This window comes from Dasypus novemcinctus, chromosome 6, assembly GCF_030445035.2.
Source record: "Dasypus novemcinctus isolate mDasNov1 chromosome 6, mDasNov1.1.hap2, whole genome shotgun sequence".
Lineage (NCBI taxonomy): Eukaryota > Metazoa > Chordata > Mammalia > Cingulata > Dasypodidae > Dasypus > Dasypus novemcinctus.
This window is the reverse complement of record NC_080678.1, coordinates 34,233,019-34,257,992: the sequence shown is the minus strand read 5'-3', so window position 1 is coordinate 34,257,992 and position 24,974 is coordinate 34,233,019. Positions and strand designations below refer to the sequence as shown.

At 34.8% G+C, this 24,974-nt stretch overlaps 1 protein-coding gene across 2 annotated transcripts in view; it reads left to right on the top strand.

Moving 5' to 3' along the window:
* SLK (STE20 like kinase) overlaps positions 1–24,974 on the top strand; it is a 60,772-nt gene that overhangs the window by 17,675 nt on the left and 18,123 nt on the right. For both annotated transcript variants that reach the window (XM_058298497.2, XM_058298496.2), the window contains exons 2-12: positions 3,056–3,220; positions 5,314–5,362; positions 5,690–5,839; positions 8,813–8,885; positions 9,061–9,255; positions 9,813–9,894; positions 11,527–11,655; positions 17,502–18,857; positions 21,361–21,491; positions 21,722–21,845; positions 23,336–23,515. In XM_058298497.2, the coding sequence (XP_058154480.1) occupies positions 3,056–3,220; positions 5,314–5,362; positions 5,690–5,839; positions 8,813–8,885; positions 9,061–9,255; positions 9,813–9,894; positions 11,527–11,655; positions 17,502–18,857; positions 21,361–21,491; positions 21,722–21,845; positions 23,336–23,515 (2,634 nt within the window). The remainder of the gene's footprint in view (positions 1–3,055; positions 3,221–5,313; positions 5,363–5,689; positions 5,840–8,812; positions 8,886–9,060; positions 9,256–9,812; positions 9,895–11,526; positions 11,656–17,501; positions 18,858–21,360; positions 21,492–21,721; positions 21,846–23,335; positions 23,516–24,974) is intronic.

Here is a 24,974-nt window from a genome sequence, read left to right as displayed (position 1 = left end):
CTGTTATTTTCCCCCTTCATGCCATTCCATTCACAAATAAAAGACATGTTGTAAAATCTCTCAGGGTATCAATAGACGCAGGCATCATTTGAACAGGATGACTTTAACTCTATCCACAATATCCCTGGTCTACTACTAGGACTCATATTTTATAGTGTTCCTTTCTAACGGCAGGTTTCCTCTAGTCTCTTTCTTTCCAGAGTGTTACATTAAAATGGTGGGAGAAGAGCTTATCTCTCACTGGCTTATTTCCTTTTAAGATTGGCTCAGAAGGGTGAGTTCTAATTATTATTGGCTAACTTGTAGTATCTTCCTTAGAAACAAAAGCTTAATGCTGTATTTCATTAGTTATAAGGCAGGCTTTTTTTTTTTTTTTTTTTTTTAATTTCCCCCCCTCCCCTGGTTGTCTGTTCTTGGTGTCTATTTGTTGTGTCTTGTTTCTTTGTCTGCTTTTGTTTCTTTGTCCGCTTCTGTTGTCGTCAGCGGCACAGAAGTGTGGGCGGCGCCATTCCTCGGCAGGCTGCACTTTCTTTTCACGCTGGGCGGCTTTCCTCACGGGCGCACTCCTTGCGCGTGGGGCTCCCCCACGCGGGGGACACCCCTGCGTGGCACGGCACTCCTTGCGCGCATCAGCGCTGCACATGGGCCAGCTCCACATGGGTCGAGGAGGCCCGGGTTTTGAACCGCGGACCTCCCATATGGTAGACGGACGCCCTAACCACTGGGCCAAAGTCCGTTTCCCAATATAAGGCAGGCTTTTAAAATTTTTAAATTATGTTTTAACATCCCCAAAATTGGGATGTATTTTTTTCAATCAATGCTGTCTTACAATTGCTGTTGGCCAGGTGGTGGTTGTGATATAGTTGCCATTGCCTGTGCATAGTGAACTTAGTTGTATCCTTAGTATCCAACAGTTACGGCTCCTTGATGTTTCAGTCAATTATTCTTTTTCTGAAAAAAGAATGTGAGTCCTGGTTGTAATATAAAATCCTTTCTTAGTACCTTCTGGTAAGATCAAGAAAACATCAGGGAGTAGATGTGGCTCAAGCAGTTGAGCACCTGCTTCTGACATGGGAGGGCTCAGTTTCGATTCCAATGCCTCCTTAAAAACAAAACCAACAGGTAAACAAAGGAAGAGGCCAACTCGGGAGCCAGTGTGGCTCAGTGGTTGAGTGCCAGCTTCCCACACAGGAAGTTCTGGGTTCATTCCCGGCCCTGTTACCTCAAAAAAAAAAAAGAAAAAAAATCATCAGTAGTGTACCTTGCAAACTGGGAATCAGAGACTTCAAAAAAAAATCTTGGAGACAATAGTGGAGGACTCTATTAAAAAAAGCTGCCATCATCAAAGATCTTAATGGCCAGGAAATGATAATGGTTGCAAAACACAGGCATTAAAAAACTCTGACTTAAAAAGTAATATGAAGTTTTAAATGACCCAAAGAGCTCCTCTCAGAAGTATAAAATAAAAATGCTAAGTGATAAAATATTATTATAGTTTAATTGGCAGTTTTTCATTCCTTGGTGGGACATAAAATAATGATGCATTTTAAGAAGTGGCATCCTAGATTTGATAAAACATTGTCAATTAGAATTTAGAGTGGTAAAGTTGACCAGTATAAAGTTATCTTTTTATCCAAAATATATTATCTGAATCTAAACATTAGTATTACTTTTTTCCTCTATTTTTTACTCAAAGAAAAAATTCGGTAATAATGAACTTAGGAAAATTCCTTTATGCATGCTGATACCTGTTTTGCTTATTTTCGTTATCATCTCCAAAGTTAGATAATAGAGCTCTAAGAAGTTGCCTATATATGCTGATGTTTTGTTAGTGCTTGATTGTTTCTGGGAAAACATATTTTTTAAAAGTCCAAATAATCTGAAGTTCCACCATCATATCCTTACCAATAAAATATGTGTATTTTTCATTTTGTGAAATTATTTCCTTATACTTTGGACACCTATTTATTTAATCATTTATTATTAGCTTTTAAGAGTTTTTTCCCCCATAGATTTTAAAAGAAAACAGATGAAGTTTTGCTGAAATTATATCACATATATAATATTAAAATGTTTTTTGAGGATCATAATTAGTAATTCAAGGTTTGCTTCCTAACATTTTAAAAAGTATATTGGCTTCTACTACATCTTTGGAAACTTTTTCATTTGTAATAAATGGAGGTGAGAAGTTACTCAACCAAAGAAAGGGCGTGGAAAAGTTGAAGTACCAAGAATGAGAGAAAATGTCTAAATTGATGGACATATAGAGAAACTGGAAAGTGTCATGATTAATTAAATAAATGCATTATTGAAATAGGGAAAGGGTTTTAAATCAGACCTGGATTTGAATCCTGAGGAGGATTATGTTCCTTATTAGCTTCATGATCTTTTACCTTCTCCAAATTTATTTCTCTTCCTTTAAAATAGGGATAATAATATATCATGGGGTTGTTATGAGAAGTAATAATTACAGCTACATTTTTAATCCTTACTATAATATATATACCAAACATTGTATTAAGTGTTTATATACATTTTTTCACTTGACAAATAAATACTTTTTTTTTTTTAGGAGGTACCCAGGATTGAACCTAGGACCTTGTATATGGGAAGCAGGTGCTCAACCACTAAGCTACATCTGCTTCCCAATAAGAGTTTTTTTTTTTTATTTGTTTGATTTTAGGAGGTACCAGGTCAGGGACCTTGTATATGCAGAGCAGATGCTCAGCCACTTGAGCTATATTCACTCCCCTAAATACTGTTTTGGTTCTCACAAACTTGCAAGGTATAGGTACATTGTATTGCTGAGAAAACTAAAAGAGGGATTTTTAAAATGGCCTCAACTAAAAAGTTATCACAGCTAATCATGTTAGAACCAGAATTTGAACCCTAGAAGTCTGACTCAGTAGAACCTATGATTTGAAATACTATGCTATATGCATGTAAAGCACTTAGCACAGTACAAGCATGCTTTAGTTAATATTTATGTTTAGGCTGTCTCTTAAAGATAAGTATACATTTTAAGTGTGACACATCTGATACTTTAATTTTTTAGGCCCAGAATAGAGAGACCAATGTTTTAGCAGCTGCAAAGGTGATTGACACCAAATCTGAAGAAGAACTTGAAGATTACATGGTTGAGATTGATATATTAGCATCTTGTGATCACCCAAATATAGTCAAGCTTCTAGATGCCTTCTATTTTGAGAACAATCTTTGGGTAAGCATTTTGCATTGATCCATAGGAGTAGCCAAAGTACGTAAATTGTCCTAAAGAAGTTTATGAGTATGAAAGCTTTTTTAATGTATTACATCTTGTTTAGTTGCTGTTACTTGAATGAGAGTTGATCTACTGATGTTCAGAGGATCATTAAGAGCATAATTTTCCTCAGCTTCAATAGATGTTTAGATCTTTTATTCAGATTATATCAGTTTCATCATGATTGTTGATTAATGAGATTGGACCCAAATGGAGAAACCTGGTTATGAATATTAAATTTCTTAAAATTGAAATTAGATGGCATTTTTTGTTTTTGAAATTTTGTTTTTGTAATTGAAATGTAAGGATTTACTTTTAAATTTTCATAATTTCTTAACCTAAACTTTTTATAGATTGTGTAATAAACTATAAAATATTAGAAGTATTAAATATTTATCTGATATATTATCAGGTCCAACTTTAATGTATGATGTATTGGTTAAGGCTGCATGTATAAATTTTGTTACTTTGAGAAAATATTAGGCACAAATAGATACAGAACCGAAGTATTAATAAACATATTAGCTAATTACTTCTTCTGTACTAGCTCTAATTTAGTCAAGAGGGCTTCTTAAAATGTAGTTTTACGTTTTCCTTCTTGAAGAAGGAAGCAAAGTGATGTAAGAGTGCTGGGACAAGAAATACCCAGCTGGGAACAAAGGGGGACTGTATTTTTTTATCCTGGCTCTACAAGTTAGCAACTTGGATAAGAAACTTAACCTTTATGAGCCTATTTACTAATAATGATTGACCTCCTAAATTATTTTTCAAAAATTTAATGAATTTGAAAAAAGTTCATAATTAGTAAGCACCTATAGAAAGTAAAGTGTGGGATGCGGATGTGGCTCAAGTGATAGAGCCATATGGGAGGACCTGGGTTTGATCCCTGAGGCCTCTGGTGAAAAATAAGAAGAGAAAGCGTGCCTGTGTGGCGAACTAGTGCCTGTGGAGGTGAGCCACACAGCAAGATGATGACACATCAAAAGAGAGACAAGGGGAAATGTCAAAGTAAAGCGCAACAGAAACCAGGAACTGGGGTGGCATAATTGACAGGGAATCTCTTTCCACATCAGGGGTCTCCAGGATCGAATCCTGGTGAATCCTAGAGGGGAGAAAATGAGAAGAGAAGACAACACAGATAGCAAAAACAGCAGGGTAGGGGAAGGAAAAATAAATAAGTAAATAAATAAATAAATCTTAAAAAAAAAGAAGGAAAGTGAAGTACACAGGGGGGAAAAGCAGAGAAGCTATGCAATATATTAAAATGTTACTTTAAAAATTAAATATCATTATTAGTATGGTCTTTTCATATAGTTATTCAAGGTTCTAGCAGAATGTTTCCAGAGATTATAGTGAAAATGAACTCCTTAGACAATTTAATAAATAGTAAGATCATTATTTGGGTCTATCACAAAATAAGAATTTGGGCAACTGTGAGGGATAGTCTAGAAGGAGAAGGAAATTTTCACAATAAACCTAAAATTGCAACTGTAATAAGGTATATGGTGCTATTATATCTTACAAGGGAGGTCAAGGAAGGCATCCATCAAGTGAGGTATCATTGAGCTGGCATCTGTAGCTTTTGTGTGTGTGTGTGTGTGTATATATATATATTTTTTTTTCCTTAAAAAAAAACTTAAGTCTGTAAATATATTTTTGGGACTTATTCCTATTATTCAAGTTAAAAGTATTTTTTTATCACTTAAAGAACAAAGATTGTCTTAAAAATGAGAGTAATAAAATTTTCAGTGGTAATGAAATTGATATATAATATTGTACTAAATAAAAATTCTATACCTGGTAATTTTAGAGAAAGAAGGGACACTAAAAATGTCATTAACAAAAATGTACGTACTTCTACAACATATTCTCTTTCTGCTTTCTAAGGTGTATTTCATTCAAGACTCCTAACTCTGTGGTTAAAAAGAATGTTCATATTGTTTCCATAATTTAGATATTTTGATAGCTATTCCTTTATCTTTTTTCCTGAATTGAAGAAAAAAATACTCAAACTCAATGTAGTTTTGGACTCATGTTCTTTTATTTGCATGCAGATCCTTATTGAATTTTGTGCTGGTGGAGCAGTAGATGCTGTGATGCTTGGTAAATATCTTTTTTCCCCTTATATCTTAAATTATAGTTAATAAAAATAAAAGGATTTAAAACATTTCCTACGTATATCTTACTGTTGAGTGAAGTCAATAAATACAGAAATCAACTTAATTGTATTTTTATATTCTTAAATAATTGTAATAAAATTCTAAAGTGAAATATTGGTATAATATGACAGGAAAATAATCTTCATAGATATTTAGTTCTTCCAAAATAAATTCACTTTATATGATCCTTGGCAGTGATGATAAAGATATATTATCTGTTGATATGTTTTGACTATATAAAAATGCTATTTTGTTTATTTTTTCCTTATAGAACTTGAGAGACCATTAACTGAGTCCCAAATACAAGTAGTTTGCAAACAGACTTTAGAGGCATTGAACTACTTACATGATAATAAAATCATCCACAGAGATTTAAAGGCGGGCAACATCCTTTTTACCTTAGATGGAGATATTAAATTGGGTAAGTTTGTTCCCCTAAAATAAACATTTGAATTTGTGCTCTGCAATTTCCACCATATGTATGTGATTTAATATTGTTTTATTACTACTCAAATAGGTGAAACATAAAATACTAGTTTGGATAAGTATTCATTAGTTCCTCAAATTCCTAATCATAGGCACCTAAATTAAAGGCACTTTAAGGAAAAAGTAAGAAAGGATGGATTTTATTTTTAAAAAGACAAGCTTTTAAAAGACTGGTTAAAAACATATTCCTTTAAATTTTTGTATATAGCCTTAGGGCTTATAATACATCTAGAATGTAATATAGTATATTTAAAACTGCTAACTCAGTTTTACAGTTATATCTTCATTTCCAAAACTCACAAATGGTGAATTGTTTTTCCCATGTTTAGTTTTATACTCTAATTTGTTAAAGTATGGTATTTTGGTTAAACTAACAAAGTAACCTTAGGTTTGAGAAGAGTTACCTAAAATAAGTATAAGGACTGGAAATTTAAATTTTGCTGTAAACATTGAGAGAATGAATGATAACTTCATAAGAAGAATTAGATGTAGATTTTGGATTGGGAATTAATTAATTTCATATGTACACATGTGAAAGAAAATATATCCCTCTTCTTTAAGTACATTCAAGATATGAAAATTTAAAAAATTTGTGCTGATTTATCTGAATTTGTGTATTTTGGAAGGATATTGAAAGGACAAAATATATTCAAAAGTCATGTTAATAACAGTGATTATAACCATTTCATTTTACTATATCATGACATCTAAACAGGTTTTCTACTACATATAATACATAGTTTGATGTACTAAATTTTAGTCTTTTTATTGTGAAACAAAGAAGGATTTAGGAAACCACACAAATGTATAGATTTAGCTTAATAAATTATTCTGTGGCACATACCTTTGTAATTACCACCCAGGTCAAGAAGAATTTTGCCAGCCATGTGCTCCATCTCAATTACTGCCCCTCCCTTTGCAAAAAGTAACCTTTATACCAGTGTTTACAGTAATCACTTCCTTGCATTTCTTTATGGCTCTTATCACCCGGTTTTTAGCTCATTGGAGTTTTGACTTGTTCATAGTTAAAACCTGATTTTTCTTTTAACTCTCTAATTTACTGGTTTCCCTCCAGCCCTTTCTTTATATATATATTTTTTATTTTTAAATAATCTTTATTATTATTATTTTTAAAAATTTATTTCTCTCCCCTTCCCCCTCTCTCAGTTGTCTACTCTCTCTGTCCATTCGCTGTGTGTTCTTCTGTGTCTGCTTATATTCTTGTCAGCAGCACCTGGAATCTGTGTCTCTTTGTTGCATCATCTTGCTGTGTCAGCTCTCCGTGTGTGCGGTGCCATTCCTGAGCAGACTGCACTTTTTTTCATGCTGGGCAGCTCTCCTTATGGGTCATTCCTTGCCAGGGACACCCCCGTGTGGCATGGCACTCCTTGTGCGCATTAGCACTGCACGTGGGCCAGCTCATCATATGGGTCAGGAGGCCCTGGGTTTGAACCCTGGACTTCCCATGTGGTAGGCAAATGCTCTATCCATTGAGGCATATCTGCTCCCCTCCCTTTTTCTGAAACTCTTTTAGGTGTGTACACGTGTGTAAAACCGTTTTACCATCAAGAATCGTATAATAGACAAATAATTATAATACAAGGCAAGATTTTATGGGTGCTTTAAGAGTTATTACCAAGAATATCACTAAGGTTAAACTTATAAATATGGTTAATAATATTAGCTACCATTTATTTAGTCAGTAGTCTTTGCCAGACCTTCGGGCAAGAGTACCATATACTGAATTTTTCATGTTTACTAATTTCTGAGAATTCTCTGTGGCTTGTCAAACATGAAATTTTAAAAATTTATGTATTTATGGCATGAGGTAATTATGCAGTGATAGCAACCTTATGTTGCTATTAATGGTTGTCTGAGCTCCCAAGTTAAAATGGTGGGATTAACAACTTGGAAGGCTATAATATTGCTGTTCTCTATAATGTAATTCAGGAAACATATGGTTGATAATTTTTTCTTCGTAATATTTATGAGATTATCAGAACATTTTCTAAATCATGAAAGGCTGCTTTGGTATAGTTTCTGTTTCACACTACAGCAAAACAAATTTGTTAATTTAATTGCGTGGGAAGCAGATATGGCTCAAGCATTTGGACTCCTATCTACCATAGAGGAGGTCCAGGGTTCGATACCCAGGGTCCTGGTGAAGGCACACTGGCCTGTGCGGCGAGCTGGGCCATGGAGTGCTGGCCTGCGTGGATTATTGCCCTGCACAGGAGTGCTGCCCTACACAGGAGGGCTGCCACATGCAGGAGGGCTCGCCCACACAGAGAGCTAGCGCAGCAAGGTGATGCAATAAAAAGAGACACAGAGGAGAGAGAAGAGGCGCAGCAGATCAGGGAGCTGAGGTGTTGCAAGAGAAAGATTGCATCTCCCCCAGTCTGGAAGGTCCCAGGATTGGTTCCCGGAGCCACCTAATGAGAATACAAGCAGACACAGAAGAATGCACAGCTAATGAGGACAGAGAGCAGACAATGGAGGGTGGGGAGAGAAATAAAAAAAAATAATTGCAACATGTAGCACTAGTTGGTATTTGTTTTGAAGTAGTAGACCATGATCTCAAAGTTAAAGTTACCACTTTTTTTTTCAATTCTGGAGAATTTGTCTCTGAAGATGTATACAGAAGGTAATATGTGCATTAATGATGAGATATTTTCTTTTTGGCAGGGTTGTTTTTGTTTCATTTTGTTTTGTTTTTTGCTTGTGTGTGGTCAAGATTAGAGTGGTAGAGAAATTATTTCAATTTCTTACCCTTTAGTAAGAGTGACCTTACTAAAGATTTGAAATTCCCCCCATCCCCCCATGAAATGCAATGAGCTATACTTTAGGGCTGTGTTATGCTTTTGTTTATTTTATTTCAGTAAATAAAATAATGTTTATTTATTTCAAGCGGATTTTGGAGTATCAGCTAAAAACACAAGGACAATTCAAAGAAGAGATTCCTTTATTGGTACACCATATTGGTATGTACTTAGTTTTAAATTTTTTTTTTTTTACAATATTAGTCATGTCACCAGTTATTACTCATTAATTTTTTCCACATAATGATGATACTGTTTATACTGTTTATCTTTTATGTGGTTTGCAATCACTGTTATTAAGTTAACCATTTTACCTTTCAATTCTCTGTCTTGATAGGATGGCTCCTGAAGTAGTCATGTGTGAAACCTCTAAAGACAGACCCTATGACTACAAAGCTGATGTTTGGTCACTTGGTGTCACTTTAATAGAAATGGCTGAGATAGAACCACCTCATCATGAATTAAATCCAATGCGCGTGCTGCTAAAAATAGCAAAATCTGAGCCCCCTACATTAGCACAGCCATCAAAATGGTAAAATACTCTAAACAAAGCTTTTTAAGAATCAAAACTTGATGTTTTATTTTTCCAAATTTCTAAGGGTATTTAAATTTAGATAAAAATTACGAAGACTGTGAAATAAATGACTAAATATTGGTATGTTTCAAAGACTTAAAGACTTTACAAACTCTTACCACACATATATTTGAAAATATGAGTAATTAGAGTTCTACATGAAAAAGATATTTTCTGTACTGTGAGAAAGTGAGCTGTGTATGTGGTAGAACTGTATTTGGAATTTAGCATAATAGAATTTTTGTGATTTTGGCATACTTGAGAATATGTAGTTATACCTCAATGACTGTACCCATGTACCTATTTACATATATGTCTAACATGTTTTTACAGATGAATAAATAGTATAGAATCTTAATATTTCCATTAATTAGTTTTCTTATGTTGAGTTAATACTATTACGTACATAATGGAACTAGAGCATAATTTATCAAGCAGTTTTATTTGTTTGTAATAACAGGAAAGTGTAATAGAATGTTATTTTACTTTATATTGTTAAAATTTTTATTTTGAAGGTCTTCACACTTTAAAGACTTCCTAAAGAAATGCTTGGAAAAGAATGTGGATGCCAGGTGGAATACATCTCAGCTACTGCAGGTAAGATAAAAATAGTGTGACAGCAGCAAGTCATACAATTAATTTAGCATCTCTTTAAAAAGAGTAAAATTCATTCTGTGTCCTCTGTTTCTATTTGAGTTTTCCTTGGAAAATCAAAATATATTGTAGTAGGTAATATTTGCTTTACAAACATATGTGCTGCCATTGCTAAAACACATTCAGCTTGTAAGTCATTCCTATTGAACCTTTTTGATTCAGTTTGGTTATAATCTTTCCATTTTTTTAGTTTTTCTACTTGTCTCTAATTACTAGAAAGTGATTGAGAGTAGGGACCATGAACTAATTATTTTTTGTCTCTTTTAGTGAATATAAGTGTTCAGTAAATATTTTGACTTTTTAAAAATGTTAAAGTGATAGGATTGATTTTGTTTCATAGCAGGAACTATTTATAATATTTGAAATAAAATTTACCAATTAATATTTGAGATGTGCAAATAGAGTGACAGATCTGGAGGCAATTACTGTTAGGCTGAGTTATTGTATAACTCACGCATTATAGTGTTTTACGTTGACCAACTCTGTTCCCATTAAGCAATAACTTTTTTTCCCCTAGGGGAAAAGCAGGAAAAAAATTGCCTTGCTCTTTGCAGCAACTATATCCCTGGAACACATTGCTTTTTATTATTAATTCACTCCCTTCACATTTGAAAGCCTAATCTGTGACAGACAGCTATTAAGTACTGAGGAGACAGAGATGAATAAAACATCTTACCCTCAAGAATATTAGGGGAAACGGACTTGGCCCAGTGGTTAGGGCGTCCTTCTACCACATGGGAGGTCCGCGGTTCACACCCCGGCCTCCTTGACCCGTGTGGAGCTGGCCCGTGTGCAGTGCTGATGCGCGCAAGGAGTGTCGCACTACGCAGGGGTGTCCCCGCGTAGGGGAACCCCACGTGCAAGGAGTGCACCAGTAAGGAGAGCCACCCAGCGCGAAAGAAAGTGCAGCCTGCCCAGGAATCGCGCCGCCCACACTTCCCGTGCCGCTGATGACAACAGAAGCGGACAAAGAAACAAGACGCAGCAAATAGACACAGAGAACAGACAACCGGGGGAGGAGGGGGGAATTAAATAAATAAATAAATCTTTAAAATAAAATTAAAAAAAAGAATATTAGAACCATGTCACATAAGCAGGTGTTTGTAAACACTTTTAACAGAACTCTAAAGTTTTTAATAACTCTTTTATTGAGCTTTGGCAGGATTTATATAGATCTCTGTTTCTTTTTAATACTATTAATTTTTAAGACTATTATTAACTTAAGACTTTTTAAGACTTGAAATTTGCCTTAAATTTTCAATCAAATTTTAGAGTATGAAATTTACAACCATACAAAATAGTACCTAAATGTACTATGCAGATTTAACAAAGATTACCATTTTGACATATTTGGTTCATATTTGTTAAAAAAAACATTTGCAGGCAGTCCCTGCCCCTGTCCCAAACTCTTTTCCCCTCTCCCTCGAGAGAGAACATTATCTGAAATTGTTTTTTCCTACCCATGTATTTGTATTTTTTATTCATGTAAGAATTGTGTGTTTTATGTGTTTGAAACTTACTTTACAAGCAAATATTTCAGCTATTACTGTGTGTGCTCTCTCTCTTGATCTACAGCATCCCTTTGTTACTGTTGATTCCAACAAACCAATCCGAGAATTGATTGCAGAGGCAAAGGCTGAAGTAACAGAAGAAGTTGAAGATGGCAAAGAGGAAGATGATGATGAGGAAACAGAAAATTCTCTGGTCAGTGTTTAAAAAGGAAATTTCATTTGTGTATTTTTTTAGAGATGCTTAACAGTAGCTTACACTCTATGATCTGTGCTCTATTTTTACTATAAAGTGCCATTTTCTTTTAAAAAAAAATTGATCGTGGTAACATATATGGAAAATTTCCCATTTGTGTACAGTTCAGTGATAAGTTACATTCACAATATTGTGCTCCTATCAGCACCATCTTTTACCAAAATTTTTCATCACCTCAAACAGAAACTCTGTTCACATTAAGCAATAACTCATTTCCTACCAGCCCCTGGTATCCTGTAAACTGCTTTCTGCCTCTATGAACTTGCTTATTTTACTCGTTCTAGGTATTTCATGTAAGTAAAGTCATACAATATTTGTCTTTTTTATCTGGTTTATTTCATACAACATGGTATCTCCAAGGGTTATCCATGTTGTAGCATATATCAGAACTTCATTCCTTTTTTTTATTTTTTTGAGGTACCAGGGCTGGGAATTGAATTCTGGACTGCATATATGGGAAGCTGGTGCTCAACCACTGAGCCACATGGGCTCCCCTGAGTTGGTTTTTTCATTTGTTTACTTATTGTTTGTTTGTTTTGTTTTAAGGAGGCACTGGGGACTAAACCTGGGACTTCCCATGTGGGAAGCAGGTGCTCAACTGCCTGAGCCACATCTGCTCCCTTCATTCCTTTTTATGGATAAATAATATTACATTGTAAATATTCACCATTACCCATTCTGCTTTTGATGGACACTTGGGTTTGTTTCCCCCTTTTCGCTATTGTGAAAAATGCTACTATGAACTCTGATGTATGAGTCCCTGTTTTCAGTTTTTTTGAGTATATAATTTGGAAGTGGAATTGCTGGATCATATGTTTATGTTTCTGAGGAATCACCAAGTGGTTTTCCACAGAAACTACACATTTACATTCCTATTAGCAGTGCACAGTGCACCAATTTTTCCACATCCTCATCAGCACTTGTTCTGGTTTTTTTTGCTTTTTGTTTTTTTCAGTAATAACCATCCTAATGGGTGGATGTGTAGTGGTATCTTACTATGGTTTTGATTTGCTCCATAATAGCTGATGATATTGGGGATCTTTTATGTGTTTATTGGCTGTTTAGCATTCTTCTTTGGAGAAATGTCTATAAAATGCTTTGCGCAGTTTTAAATTGGGTTGTTTTTTGTTGTTGAGTTGTAAGAATTATTTATATATTCTGGATATTAAACCCTTTTCAGATAAATGATTTCCAAATATTCCTTCCATTCTGTAGATTGACTTTTCACTTTGTTGATAATGTCCTTTGATGCACAAAAGTTTTAAATTTTGATCAAGTCCAGTATATCTTATTTTTTCTTTTGTTGCTTGTGCTCTGGGTATCATATATAGGAATCTGTTGACTAATACAAGGTACTGAAGATTTTCACCTGTTTTCTTCAAAGAGTTTTATGGTTTTAGCCCTTGTATTTAAGTCATTGATCCATTTCAAGTGAATTTTTCCATGTGGGATGAGGTAGGTGTCCAATTTCATTCTTCTGCATGTGGATATACAGTTTTCCCAGCACCATTTGTTGAAGAGACAATTCTTTCCCCAGTAAGTAGACTTGACCTCCTAGTTGAAAATCAGCGGTCCATAGATGTGAGGATACATTTGCTCTAGCTTACAGATGACACTCTTGGCGTTTTACCATCAGCCACAATTCTTATCCACCTCTTGGTTTACTGTGCTATCCAGTTCCTAGATTATTCTCTAGCATTCTGCCAATTGGCTTTTATATCCCTAGACTACCATTTTCAGCCACATCCCTATTTTTAAACTAGCTATTACTATTTTTATCATCTATTCTATAAATTTTCACACTTTTACAGTAAAGCTAATTAAAACTTCTACATACATTAAACATCAGTAGTCCATCTCATTCCTTCTCTTATCTCCATTAAGAATCCACCACCTATTGCCAGGTCTTGAAGATATTTACCTACAATTTCTTCTAGAAGTTTTATGGTTCTTGCTTTTATTTTTAGGTTTTTGATCCATTTTGAATTAATTTTTGGATAAGGTGTGAGATAGAGGTTCCTCTTTCCTTATTTTGGCTATAGATATCCAGTTCTTTCAGCACCATTTTGTTGAATGGACTGTTCTGCCAGAGCTATGTGGGTTTGACAGGCTAGTCAAAAATCACTTGACCATTCATTTGAGGGTCTGTTTCTGAGCAATCAGTTTGTTTTCATTGGTCTATGTATCTGTCTTTATGCCAGCACCATGCTATTTTTACCACTATAGCTTGGTAGTATGATTTAAAGTCTGGAGATGAGGGTTTGCTTTTCTTTTATAATGTTTCTGGCTATTCAGGACCCCTTACTCTTCCAAATAAATTTGCTAATTTGTTTTCAGTTTTGTTTTTTTTTAGTGTTGGTGGAATTTTTATCAGGGTTGCATTGAATCTGTATATCAGTTTGAGTAGAATCGACATCTTAATGATATTTAGTCTTCCAGTCCATGAGCATGGAATGTTCTTCCAGTTATTTAGGACTTTTTAAATTTCTTTTAACACTGGGCTGCAGTTTTCTGAATACAAGTGCTTTCCATCATTGGTTAAGTTTATTCCTGACTACTTGAGTTTTATCTGTCATATTTTATTTTCACCACTCTTTTGACACTTTTAGTTATTTTAATTGATGATAATCTTCATTTCTAGACTCTCTTCCAGCCCCCTCTCCTGTCTTTTATTTTCAGGCTCTAGCACACCCTTTATTATTTCCTGAAAATCTGGTCTCTTGCTTAGAAATTCTCTCAGTTTCTGTTGATCTGTGGATATTCTAATCTTATCCTCATTTTTTGTAAGACAGTCTTGCTGGATATAAAATTCTTGCCTGGAAGTTTTTCTCTCGTATCTTAAATATATCAGACCACTGTCTTCTTGCCTCCATGGTTTCTGGTGAGAAATCTGCACTTAATCTTATTGGGTATCCCTTATATGTTATGTATTGCTTTTCTCTTGCTGTTCTCAGAATTCTCTCCTTGTCTTTGGCATTTGACATTCTGATTACTATGTGTCTCGGAGTTGGTCTATTCGGATTTTTTCCGAGGGGAGTATGTTGTGCTTCTTGGACAGGAATATCTATGTCCTTCAGTAGGGTTGGGAAATTCTCTACCATTATTTCTTTCAATATTCCTTCTGCCCCTTTTCCCTTCTCTTCTCCTTCTGGGACACTGATGACACGTATGTTTGCACATCTTCTGCTGTCATTTAGTTCCCTGAGACCTTGTTCAATTTTTTCCATTCTTCATTTGTTCTTTCATATGTTCACTTTCAAAAGCCAGTTCTTCAAGCTCACCAATCCTTTCTTCTGCCTCCTCAAATCTGCTATTGTATGATTCCAATGTTTTTTTAAATTTCATTTATTGTGCCTTTCCTTCCCATAAGATCTGCTGTTTTCTGTGCATGCTTTCAAATTCTTTGTGCTCATCCAGTGTCTTCTTAATATCCTTAATCTCTTTAGCCATCTCACTGAATTTATTAAGGAGATTTGTTTGAACATCTGTGATTAGTTGTCTCAACTCCTTTATATCATCTGGAGGCTTATCTTGTTTCTTTAACTGGGCCATATCTTCCTGTTTCTTGGTGTCGATTGCAATTTTTTGTTGGTGTCTTGGCTTCTGGCTTACTAGAGTATTTATTCTGGGTGCAGTTTTTCTCTAGTTCATAGCTTCCTGCCCTTTCCCTTGCTGGTTGTGCAGTGGGAGTCAGGGATGTAATTGGTGCTATAAACTGTGAAGGCTCAAGCTGCCCTCATTGCCCCAGGAATGGATGAAGCTTCTCCCAATTTTCTCCTTTCCCATAGGTAGGGACAGAGTCACAGTTGTGTGGAATAATTCAAGTTGTGCAGGCCTAGACTGTAGTTGCCCAGAGAGACTGATGAAGTTTCATTCCCCTTTTTCCCCTGCCTGGAGTGGTGATGGAGCTGCAGGTATGGGCAGCAATCTATGCAGTGCAGGTCCAAGATGATGGCAGTTGCCCCAGTAGATTTTTAATTATTCTGTTTGTGCCAGCCAGAGGTACCCACAGTTACCTGGATAGACTGGTGCTGAGCTAGCCAGCCTCCGCCCTGTCAGAGGTGGGGCTGAGGCCTAGACTAGGGCTGCAGGCTAATCTGGGTGAAAGAAATCGTTTCTTGCGGTCACTGTGATATTTAGTCAGACTGGCTTCCACTCAGGCTGGAGGTAGAGTCAAAACTGTGGCCACCAGCCTTTTTTCCAACTAGGACAAATTCACACCCCAGCTGTTCCTAGGGTTATTCCTTAGCTATCCAAGTCTACCAATCAGTAGCTGAAATCGGCAGCCAACCGTCTCCTTCCCTGTTTTTGGGAAATGGAGCTTCCAGTTCTGGTCACAGAACAGCTCTTGGGGTGGCTTGCACCACCTAGTAGGGCAATCACTGACCTCCACAGCTTGGCCAGCAATTTCCCAGAGAGGCAGGTGCAAGTTCCCACAGCTTCCTCCCTGCTGGAGGTGGCACTGGGGCATAGGCTAGAGCTGCAATCTGATCTGGATGGAAAGAAGCCAGGCCCCGCCAGCACTGGGATTTTCAGTCTGTCCTGCTTCCCCTTGTGCCAGGTGCAGAGTTAAGATGGCGGCTCCCAGCCTCTTTCTGACTCGGACACGCTCAAACTTGAGCTGTTCTCAGGATTATACTTTAGCCTGCTGAATTTTACTCATCAGTAGCTGAAGTTGGTGCCCACCCATCTCTTCCTCACCCGTTTTTGGGAAGCGGAGCTTTCAATTCCAGCCGTGGAACAGCTCCTGATGCGGCTCGTGCCTCCAGTGGAGGATGGGCACTGGCCTCCAGGGCGTGGAGCACTGTTCTTATGCGTCTTCTCTGCAGATGGGCAGCCTCCTTCTTCCATTCCTTCAAGAATGTTGCACGATGCCCTTCTGGCCTCCTGAAGGCCCCAAACAGGTGCTTCAGCTAGCTCAAGAGCTCTGGTGTTTACTCACTGCCCTGTAGCAGGAGCCGACTCTAGGAGCTCCTTACTCTGCCGCCATCTTGCTGTAATCCCCCTGACCATTTTCTTTTAAAGTTAATTTAAGCATAAGGTAATTTAGATGTACCATGTAAAATTATTGATTAAAATATTTATAATAATTAAAAGGAACTTTTATGAAGGGAAAATTTTTAACTGTTACAGATAAAATGATGTTTGAATACATTATGATCTTTTGAAATATATATCTTAGTTATTAAATGGTTTGGACTATAGAAAGGTAATATACAAATCTTTACAAACATTTTATCTATTTAAATGGAAATATGACATAATTTTCAAGAATAGTGGGCCTTTTTTTTTTTGCTATTAGTTGCTAACTAGAACCCAGTGTTCTTCTTTTGAAGTAGAAGCCACATAAGGTAGGGAAGTGGGTATGCAGTCAGATATTTTCAGAGCAGACCTTGTGTTCTCCTTTGCATCATAGCTTATGGAAATCAGGGGTAGAAACCAACACTCTGGGTTTTGAAGTGTGGTTACATCCATATTCAAGGATTAATTGGTGGGTGGCAGAGTAAAATCTTTAATTTTAGAGATGAAGATTATTAATATATTGCTATCCATTTTCACTCTATTATGTGAAGAATTGTCAATTGTTTAAATTATTTTTATAACTTAAGCAACTTTTACTGTATAAAGGTATTACATCCTGATTATATATATATAAACAGTGCTTTGTTTAAAGTTGTTTATATAAACATAACCATCCTGAGATAATGCTTTAATACAAAAAATATATATGTAATTATCTAGTAACTATTTATTAAGCATTTTTTATTTATTAAAATCTTTTTTAGCCAATACCTGCAAGTAAGCGTGCCTCTTCTGACCTTAGTATTGCCAGTTCCGAAGAAGATAAACTTTCACAAAATGCTTGTATCTTGGAATCTGTCTCAGAAAAAACAGAACGTAATACTTCTGAGGATAAATTTAATAGCAAAATTCTTAATGAAAAACCCACCACTGATGAACATGAAAAAACTGGAGAGGGTATTAATGAACATGTTAGTGATGCTCATTCAGAAACTACAGTTGAACTCCAAGACAGGACAACAGTAATCAAAGAGAATGGGAGAGAAGAAAAAATACCTGAGCTTGAAAATCTACCTGACACAGAAGACCAAGAAACTGTGGGCATTAATTCCATTGATGAAAAAGAGAATAATATAGCCGTAACTTTAGATAAAAATATTGATCAAAATCTGAAACCTGAGGAAGACAGGGATCAGGAAAAACAACAGATATTGGAAAATAAACTTATAAAATCTGAAGAAAATAAAGATACTTCTATTCAAACATTGGATTTAGTTTCTCAGGAGACTGGAGAAAAAGAGGCAGATATTCAGGCAGTTGATAATGATGTTGGATTAACAAAGGAAGACACCCAGGAGGAACTGGGAAGAGATGACAGAACTCGAAGGGATGTCATCAGTGATACAAGCAATGTAGAAACAAATGAGGCTGTAGATGTTGTTCAGCTGGCTGTTAAAAACAAAGCTGAGGATGTTCAGAGTGGTGATGGGAAAGAAGTGGTTGAAGTAGACCAGAAATTGATAAGTAAGCCTAAGGAAAGTATTGAGGCTGGTGGTACTGAGGAAGTTCCTATTGAAGAAATAGTTGAAACTAATGAGAGAGATAAAATATCTGTAGAAGGTAAAAATGATAAGCAGTTGGTCACCAGTTCAGAGAACATATTGGAGACCAGTGAGGAACCAGTGACAAATGAAATTGGAGGAATTATTGAGTTAAGTAGCACTGAAGAAATAGAGGTCAAAAGTGCAGAGACTTATATTGACCAAAAGGCTTTAGGAAGTAAAACTGAGGATGATCACAAAGATACAGGGCAAAAAGCATTTCCATGTGAAGTGCCACCTAAACCAGAACCTCAAGTTACTGCAGCTTCACAGCCCAATGAACCTCAACCTGTTCCAATACCAAGTATTAATATCAACTCTGAAGATGCAGAAAATAAAGGAAAAATAAGTGCATTATCAAAAACTGAAATAATGCTGCTCCCAGAATCTGAGAAGCAAAAGGAAAATGATACTGATTCTGGCACTGGTTCCACTGCTGATAGTAGCAGTATTGATTTGAATTTATCCATCTCTAGCTTCCTAAGCAAAACTAAAGACAGTGGATCCATATCTTTACAAGTAAGTGTACATGGGTCTTTCTTTTTTAAGATTTATTTTATTTATCCCCCCGCCTTGCCACTTCCTTGCTGTCTGCTCTGTGTCCATTCACTGTGCGTTCTTCTGTGTCTGCTTGTCTCCTTTTGTTGCATCATCTTGCTGCGCCAGCTCTCCACAGGCGCGGGCCAGCTTGCCTTCAAAAGGAGGCCCTGGGAAGTGAACCCAAGGCCTCCCATATGGTATGTGGGAGCCCAATCTATTGAGCCACATCCGCTTCCCTCTTTGCGTTTTTCTTTGTTATTTTGGCCATTTAGAGTTTACCTGAAACTGATGTTTTAAAAATAAAACAGCACTAAACCAATGTGGTATTAAATCCTGTAAAATTGTTAAAGCCTATGAAGGCAATGAATTAAAGAAAGAACCAAGGAGAGAGAGTAAGGATATAATCTTCTTTACGTTTTTTGGTAGGACCTATAATTTTTTTTTAATTTCAAAATTTGAAAGAATAATTATGCATACCATACAGGATTCCCATACATCACCCAACACCACCAGGACCTATCTATTTTTGCTAACCTGATATAGATAAATAGAACAAAATAGCGCCATAGCAGTGTAATTTGGGTACCCTAATTGCACATATCTAGGTAGTATTTTATCAAGAATTAATAATATATGAAAGTATTGAAAAATTGGAAGAATAATCTTTTTAAGCTCTTTCAGAGTATAAACAGTCCTGGATTTACCACTAGCCCATACAAATAAGCATTCTTGCCTCCTTTGCCATAGCCCTTGCTACTGCCATTAGAACATTCATGGTGAAAACAAAACCGAAAACTAAAACCCTTAACACTTGTCTCTTTGGGAGCATAAATCTCAAACCTTAGAATGCTTAAGAATTACCAAGCGAAGCTACATGTAAGTCTGGGAAAGGGACCAAGAATCAGCATTTGCAAAAAAAGATCCAATGGAATTCTGATACATATGAACCCATGGATTGATTGCCCTTTGAAAAATAATTCTTAAAGATCCTGTGTAAAAAGTAGCAAAAGAGAAGACTGGGGAAAGCAGAAAAACCTAGGAAAACTGACCTTCAGGATTGGACTCCATGGCATGACTGATTAACCAGCCTATCTGCCCCAAATTATTAAATGTATTGCTTGGATTTTCTTCTTTTTTTTTCAGTTCACTTTTTTTCACTGAAATTTCACCAATCTGAAATTCATTCACTTAATACTTATCCACTTTTAAAAATACAAATACTTTTATGAGAATTAAGGAGCTATTAATGGATACTGAGCAGGAATTACTGAAGAAATGGAAAGTTTGGGTGTTAAGGAGAGATCGATCTAGTTTTCTGAACATGTCAGCTGTGCATTTTAAAGCAGGCCTGGCCAGGGTACCTACTCCAGGGCTTAGGGTAAGGAGCATGAGGATTCTGGAAGCCTGAAGAATATAACAGTAGGAGGTTGCAGAAAGGTGAATGAAAGGTAGCAATGATAAACTGTTTAAAAGTCTAATGCATTTTGAGTTTAGTATTTTCACATTTTACTTTAGCTCCCTTGGCTTTCTAAGCCTTTCCCCCCATCAGAACAAGTAATTATCTACTCTCAACTTATCTTTTCTACCAAGATGTATTTGTAGCAGTGGTATTCCTATTTACATTTAAAAGTTTTGGATATCAGTTGAGAAATTAAGGATTTGTTTCTAATAAAACATTTTAGGGATTAATTAGCAGGTGAGTCCGGTATTTTGGGGATACTGTGGAGGTGCAGTCTTTGTAGTAATTTTTAAATTATTCCCATCTCTGCCTCAGATGAAAGAGGGTTATTGGATATTATTGTTGCTGGTTAAATTATTGATTCTCAAACTGGGCAGTGTTTAAAAATTACCTGGGAATCCTTTTCAAAATATTTGTTCCTAGCCACCCTCAGGTTTAGATTCTTTAAGGCAGGGGTTCTTATCCAGGGGTCTGTGAGCTTTAATTGGTGGAGACATGTTGGTGTGGGTGTGATACATTTATTAAATAATATGCAGTATATAGTGTGGACCTAATAAGGGGTCCGTGGTTTTCACCTGTCTGGCAAAGGGATGCATGGAACAAAAAAGTTGAAGAACTCCTGCTTTAAGAGATGGGACCCAGGAATTCATTTTTAAAGTATTTTGTCAGTAGTTATGAAGAACAGGGGTACCTGAGAGTCCCACAATGTGAAAAGAGGAAGAAAAATCGTTATATACTAATTAGTCATTTATATGAATTGCTCATTACCATTAGCACCTAATTATGGTACAGTAAAAGTTATATATGCACATCATAAAAAAGTTTTATTTGATTTCATCTGTAAAGTCATATATAAAACAGACAAGGTTTATGGTGATACAACTGGTTTCATAGATGAGTCTTATACTGCTTTCTATTCATGGTTTGTATGTGTAACCTTTATGTAATATTCATGGCTGCACAATTTTTTTAAGCAAATTATTCCTTATATAGAAAGCCTAACTAAAATAAAATCTCACTCAGGATACAAGAAGACAAAAGAAAACATTGAAGAAAACACGCAAATTTGTTGTTGATGGTGTAGAAGTGAGTGTAACAACATCAAAAATAGTTACAGACAGTGATTCTAAAACCGAAGAATTGAGGTTTCTCAGGTGAGTAGACATATACCTTAATTAAAACTGCTATTGTGATTTCTTTCAGACTTACCTGCAAAGCCTGAAAAATAGAGAAACAAGGGTAAATCCTTAGCTTATTTTGGATCACTCTTTTATTGCTTTTCTGTTTGGGAAAAAAACTGCATTATGTTTAAGTTGTTTTTTTTTTTTTTAATGTTGTTCAACGATAACTTTTGCCATCTTTCTTTACCATTAAACTTTATCAGACGTCAGGAACTTCGGGAATTACGATTTCTTCAGAAAGAAGAGCAAAGAGCCCAACAGCAGCTCAATAGCAAGCTGCAGCAACAACGTGAACAAATTTTCCGGCGCTTTGAGCAAGAAATGATGGTAAAGTCTTAGATTTTTTTGTATCATTTTCTAAACAATGAAATTTAATGCTTAAAAAAAATTAGATTATAAAACTTACTCTCTAATTACTGCGTTTCTCTGGCCTTGTGATGTGTTTTTCTGGCCTTTATCTCTTTAGTGTTCAGGATGCCTTTTTTCTTTTTTCTGATTTTTCACTTGATAGAATCTTTCATTCCAGTTTTCCTATTACTGATTTATGAATGATTTAGGAGTGATGAGTGTCTTTATTTTCCTCTGATTAAAACCCATCATGAAAACCTATAATCAGTAGATGGTTTAAAAAGTTCTTAGGTGTGCCTATTACTAGAGAATTTTTAATGTTATAGTTTGATCATTCAGATGTAAAATCAAAGACTTTTAATAGTTGCCTTCCAAGCTGGCTGAATGTTGGAATTTTCTGAGGGCTTTTTCAAAATACACTTACTTTTCTGACTCTTACAATTAAATTTCAGCTTCTTCATTAACAGCTGCTAGAGAAAGAAAGTGCTGCCTAATCAAGTGTAATTGTCACTGAGTGCCTTCAATTTTTATCTTTTACTTAAAGTTAGGAAAGGAATTAGTATTGAGATAGAAAATTCCGATAACTTGTGTTGAACATGTAGTTTAATGAAGATAAAGATCACTTGAAATGTTACAGTATTTAGGTTTTGAGTATAATCCTTTTACTGTACTTGTAATTTTAAGTGATGATTGTTTTAAGTATGGTACTGTTCATTTCATATTTGTTAGCTCATAATTGAGAATTACTAAGAAAATAGTGAACTTTTTTCTTCTTTAGTATTTTTATAATACTTATATTCTGTTTTCCAGAATCTTATCAAAACTGTGCTACCTTGTTTCCCCAAAACATTTTCTAAATGTTTTACTTTTTAATCTTTATTTTCTTTAAGAAAATGCCCTTTCCAAATATTTAACTGTACCTATATCCAAAATTGCTGTATTATTGAAGTTATATATCAGCAGGATTCTTTTCTTGAAAGAGTAGATTTATAATTCCAGAAAGAGTTCTTTCAGTGGAATAGGTTTATTTTAAGAATCTTAGTGAGGAAGAATAAATCTGAAAATGACAAGTAATGTTAAATTATTAAATAGACTTCAGATATGTCCTTTGCTTTATCAAAGAACTTATTGGATAAATACTGACATTTTTCTAACCTAATTTAGTACTTAAAAAGCAACTGGATATTCTTCTGGATTGTCTAAAAATTTTGAGCATTCTGTTGCTTGTATAATAGAAAAGTATTTTTAATGTTAGTAAAAAATGAACTCACTTTTTTAAAAACTTTATTAATATATTTTAGTGCACTTTGACCTGAATAGTGAGGATTTAAATTTGACTTATTCAGTACTGCAAAGGTTCTATAACATCACTAAATTTATATGCTAGTTATATGCTCTTAGTAAATATCTTCACTTTTTAATATGGGTGACAAAAAAGTGAAATGATTTTGATCTATATTATTTTATAGAGTAAAAAGCGACAATATGATCAAGAAATTGAGAATCTAGAAAAACAGCAGAAACAGACAATAGAGAGGCTAGAACAGGAACACACAAATCGCTTACGAGATGAAGCCAAACGCATTAAAGGAGAACAAGAGAAAGAGCTGTCCAAATTCCAGAATATACTAAAGAACCGAAAGAAGGAGGTAAGTGTAATTGTTATTTTTAATTACTAAAGCTGTTCTTTATGTACACATAAGATTATCTGAGGAATTAGTAATAATATTCGATAGTTAAATAGCACTCATTCATTCTCTTATTTAATTTCCCAAAAGTCAGGTAGGGTAGTAGTAAGGTCAGGTGTTATCTCCATTTTACTACCAAGAAAACCAGAAGAAAGAAGGCTTAAGTGACCTGCCCAAGTTCACAAAACTACTAGTAAGTGTCCAGCTAAACCTTGAATCAAGACTTCCAAATTAAGTCTAATTCATCTTCCTTCTAGAAGTCTGTCATTCTTTTATTATGCATAATTTATGGCCTGATACAAAATTATTTTTTAAAGAAAACTTATTATGTAGTATCTGTGGCAGCAAGAGCTAATTTTATTATTTATTTTGTATTTGTCATCTTTAATTCATACTTTTAACAAATTTTTTATTCATTAGCTTGATTGCTTTTCTTGAGCATTTTGCCAAAACAAAAACTGAATAACATGAAATTGAAATAATATCTATAATCTCATCAAATTCTTAGATACTTGGAGTTGCAAGTGTAAAATATCTGTAAAGTCACTTGAATCTATTGAGTTTTTTTCCTGAAACTGTTCCATATTATTATAGAATGTATTTACGGTATTATTTACTGTAAGATGTCATTTATTCAAAAGGAAGAATTGCATATTAGTATGTGGGTTTTTGGTCCCTAAATTAAAATAAAACTATGGGAGCTTTATATATAAGCAATTTTCAGAGGTATTTTTTAATTTATTCTTTACTTTCAGTGTAGGAGGAGAATTTACCTTTTCATGATATAATTATGAAATTATGTAATTATGATCAGGGACATATAATTTTGATAATACTATTAGGTTGGAGTAAAAAAAAATCAACTGAACTAGTTAAATGCATTTTCATTTTTGTTATACATCACAAATACCCAGACTCATTGACATTAACATTTAAATTAAGAAAATTAAACACCATATTGCTGAATCATGAAGATCTGCTTTTAAAAAGATAGAGGCTTAACATTAATAAATATAGTACTTTTTATGATTTCTTTACATAGAGATGAAATAGTATATAATTTTATTTGTTGTGGCTATCACTTTAAAAAATTACTGTTTTGTTACTATTTATTGTTTTATATAGAAATGCACTATATACCATGATGTATGACTTAATGGAACTATGTATTAGTTTTCTTAAAACCTTTTGGTATGTTTTATTTATTAAGAGAGGCTATTCTTATATCTGATTAAATTAAACTCTTTTTTACAGGTAAATATATGATTTAATCTTAAATCTATAAAAGTTTCCAGCTATTATTATGTTAGGGTTGGAGAGATTTAGCCAATGAATGAATGTGTTTGAGATCATAATATGCATATTTTAAATAATTATATTATGCATTTTTTTCCTTATCGCTAAAATTCTTGCATTTGGG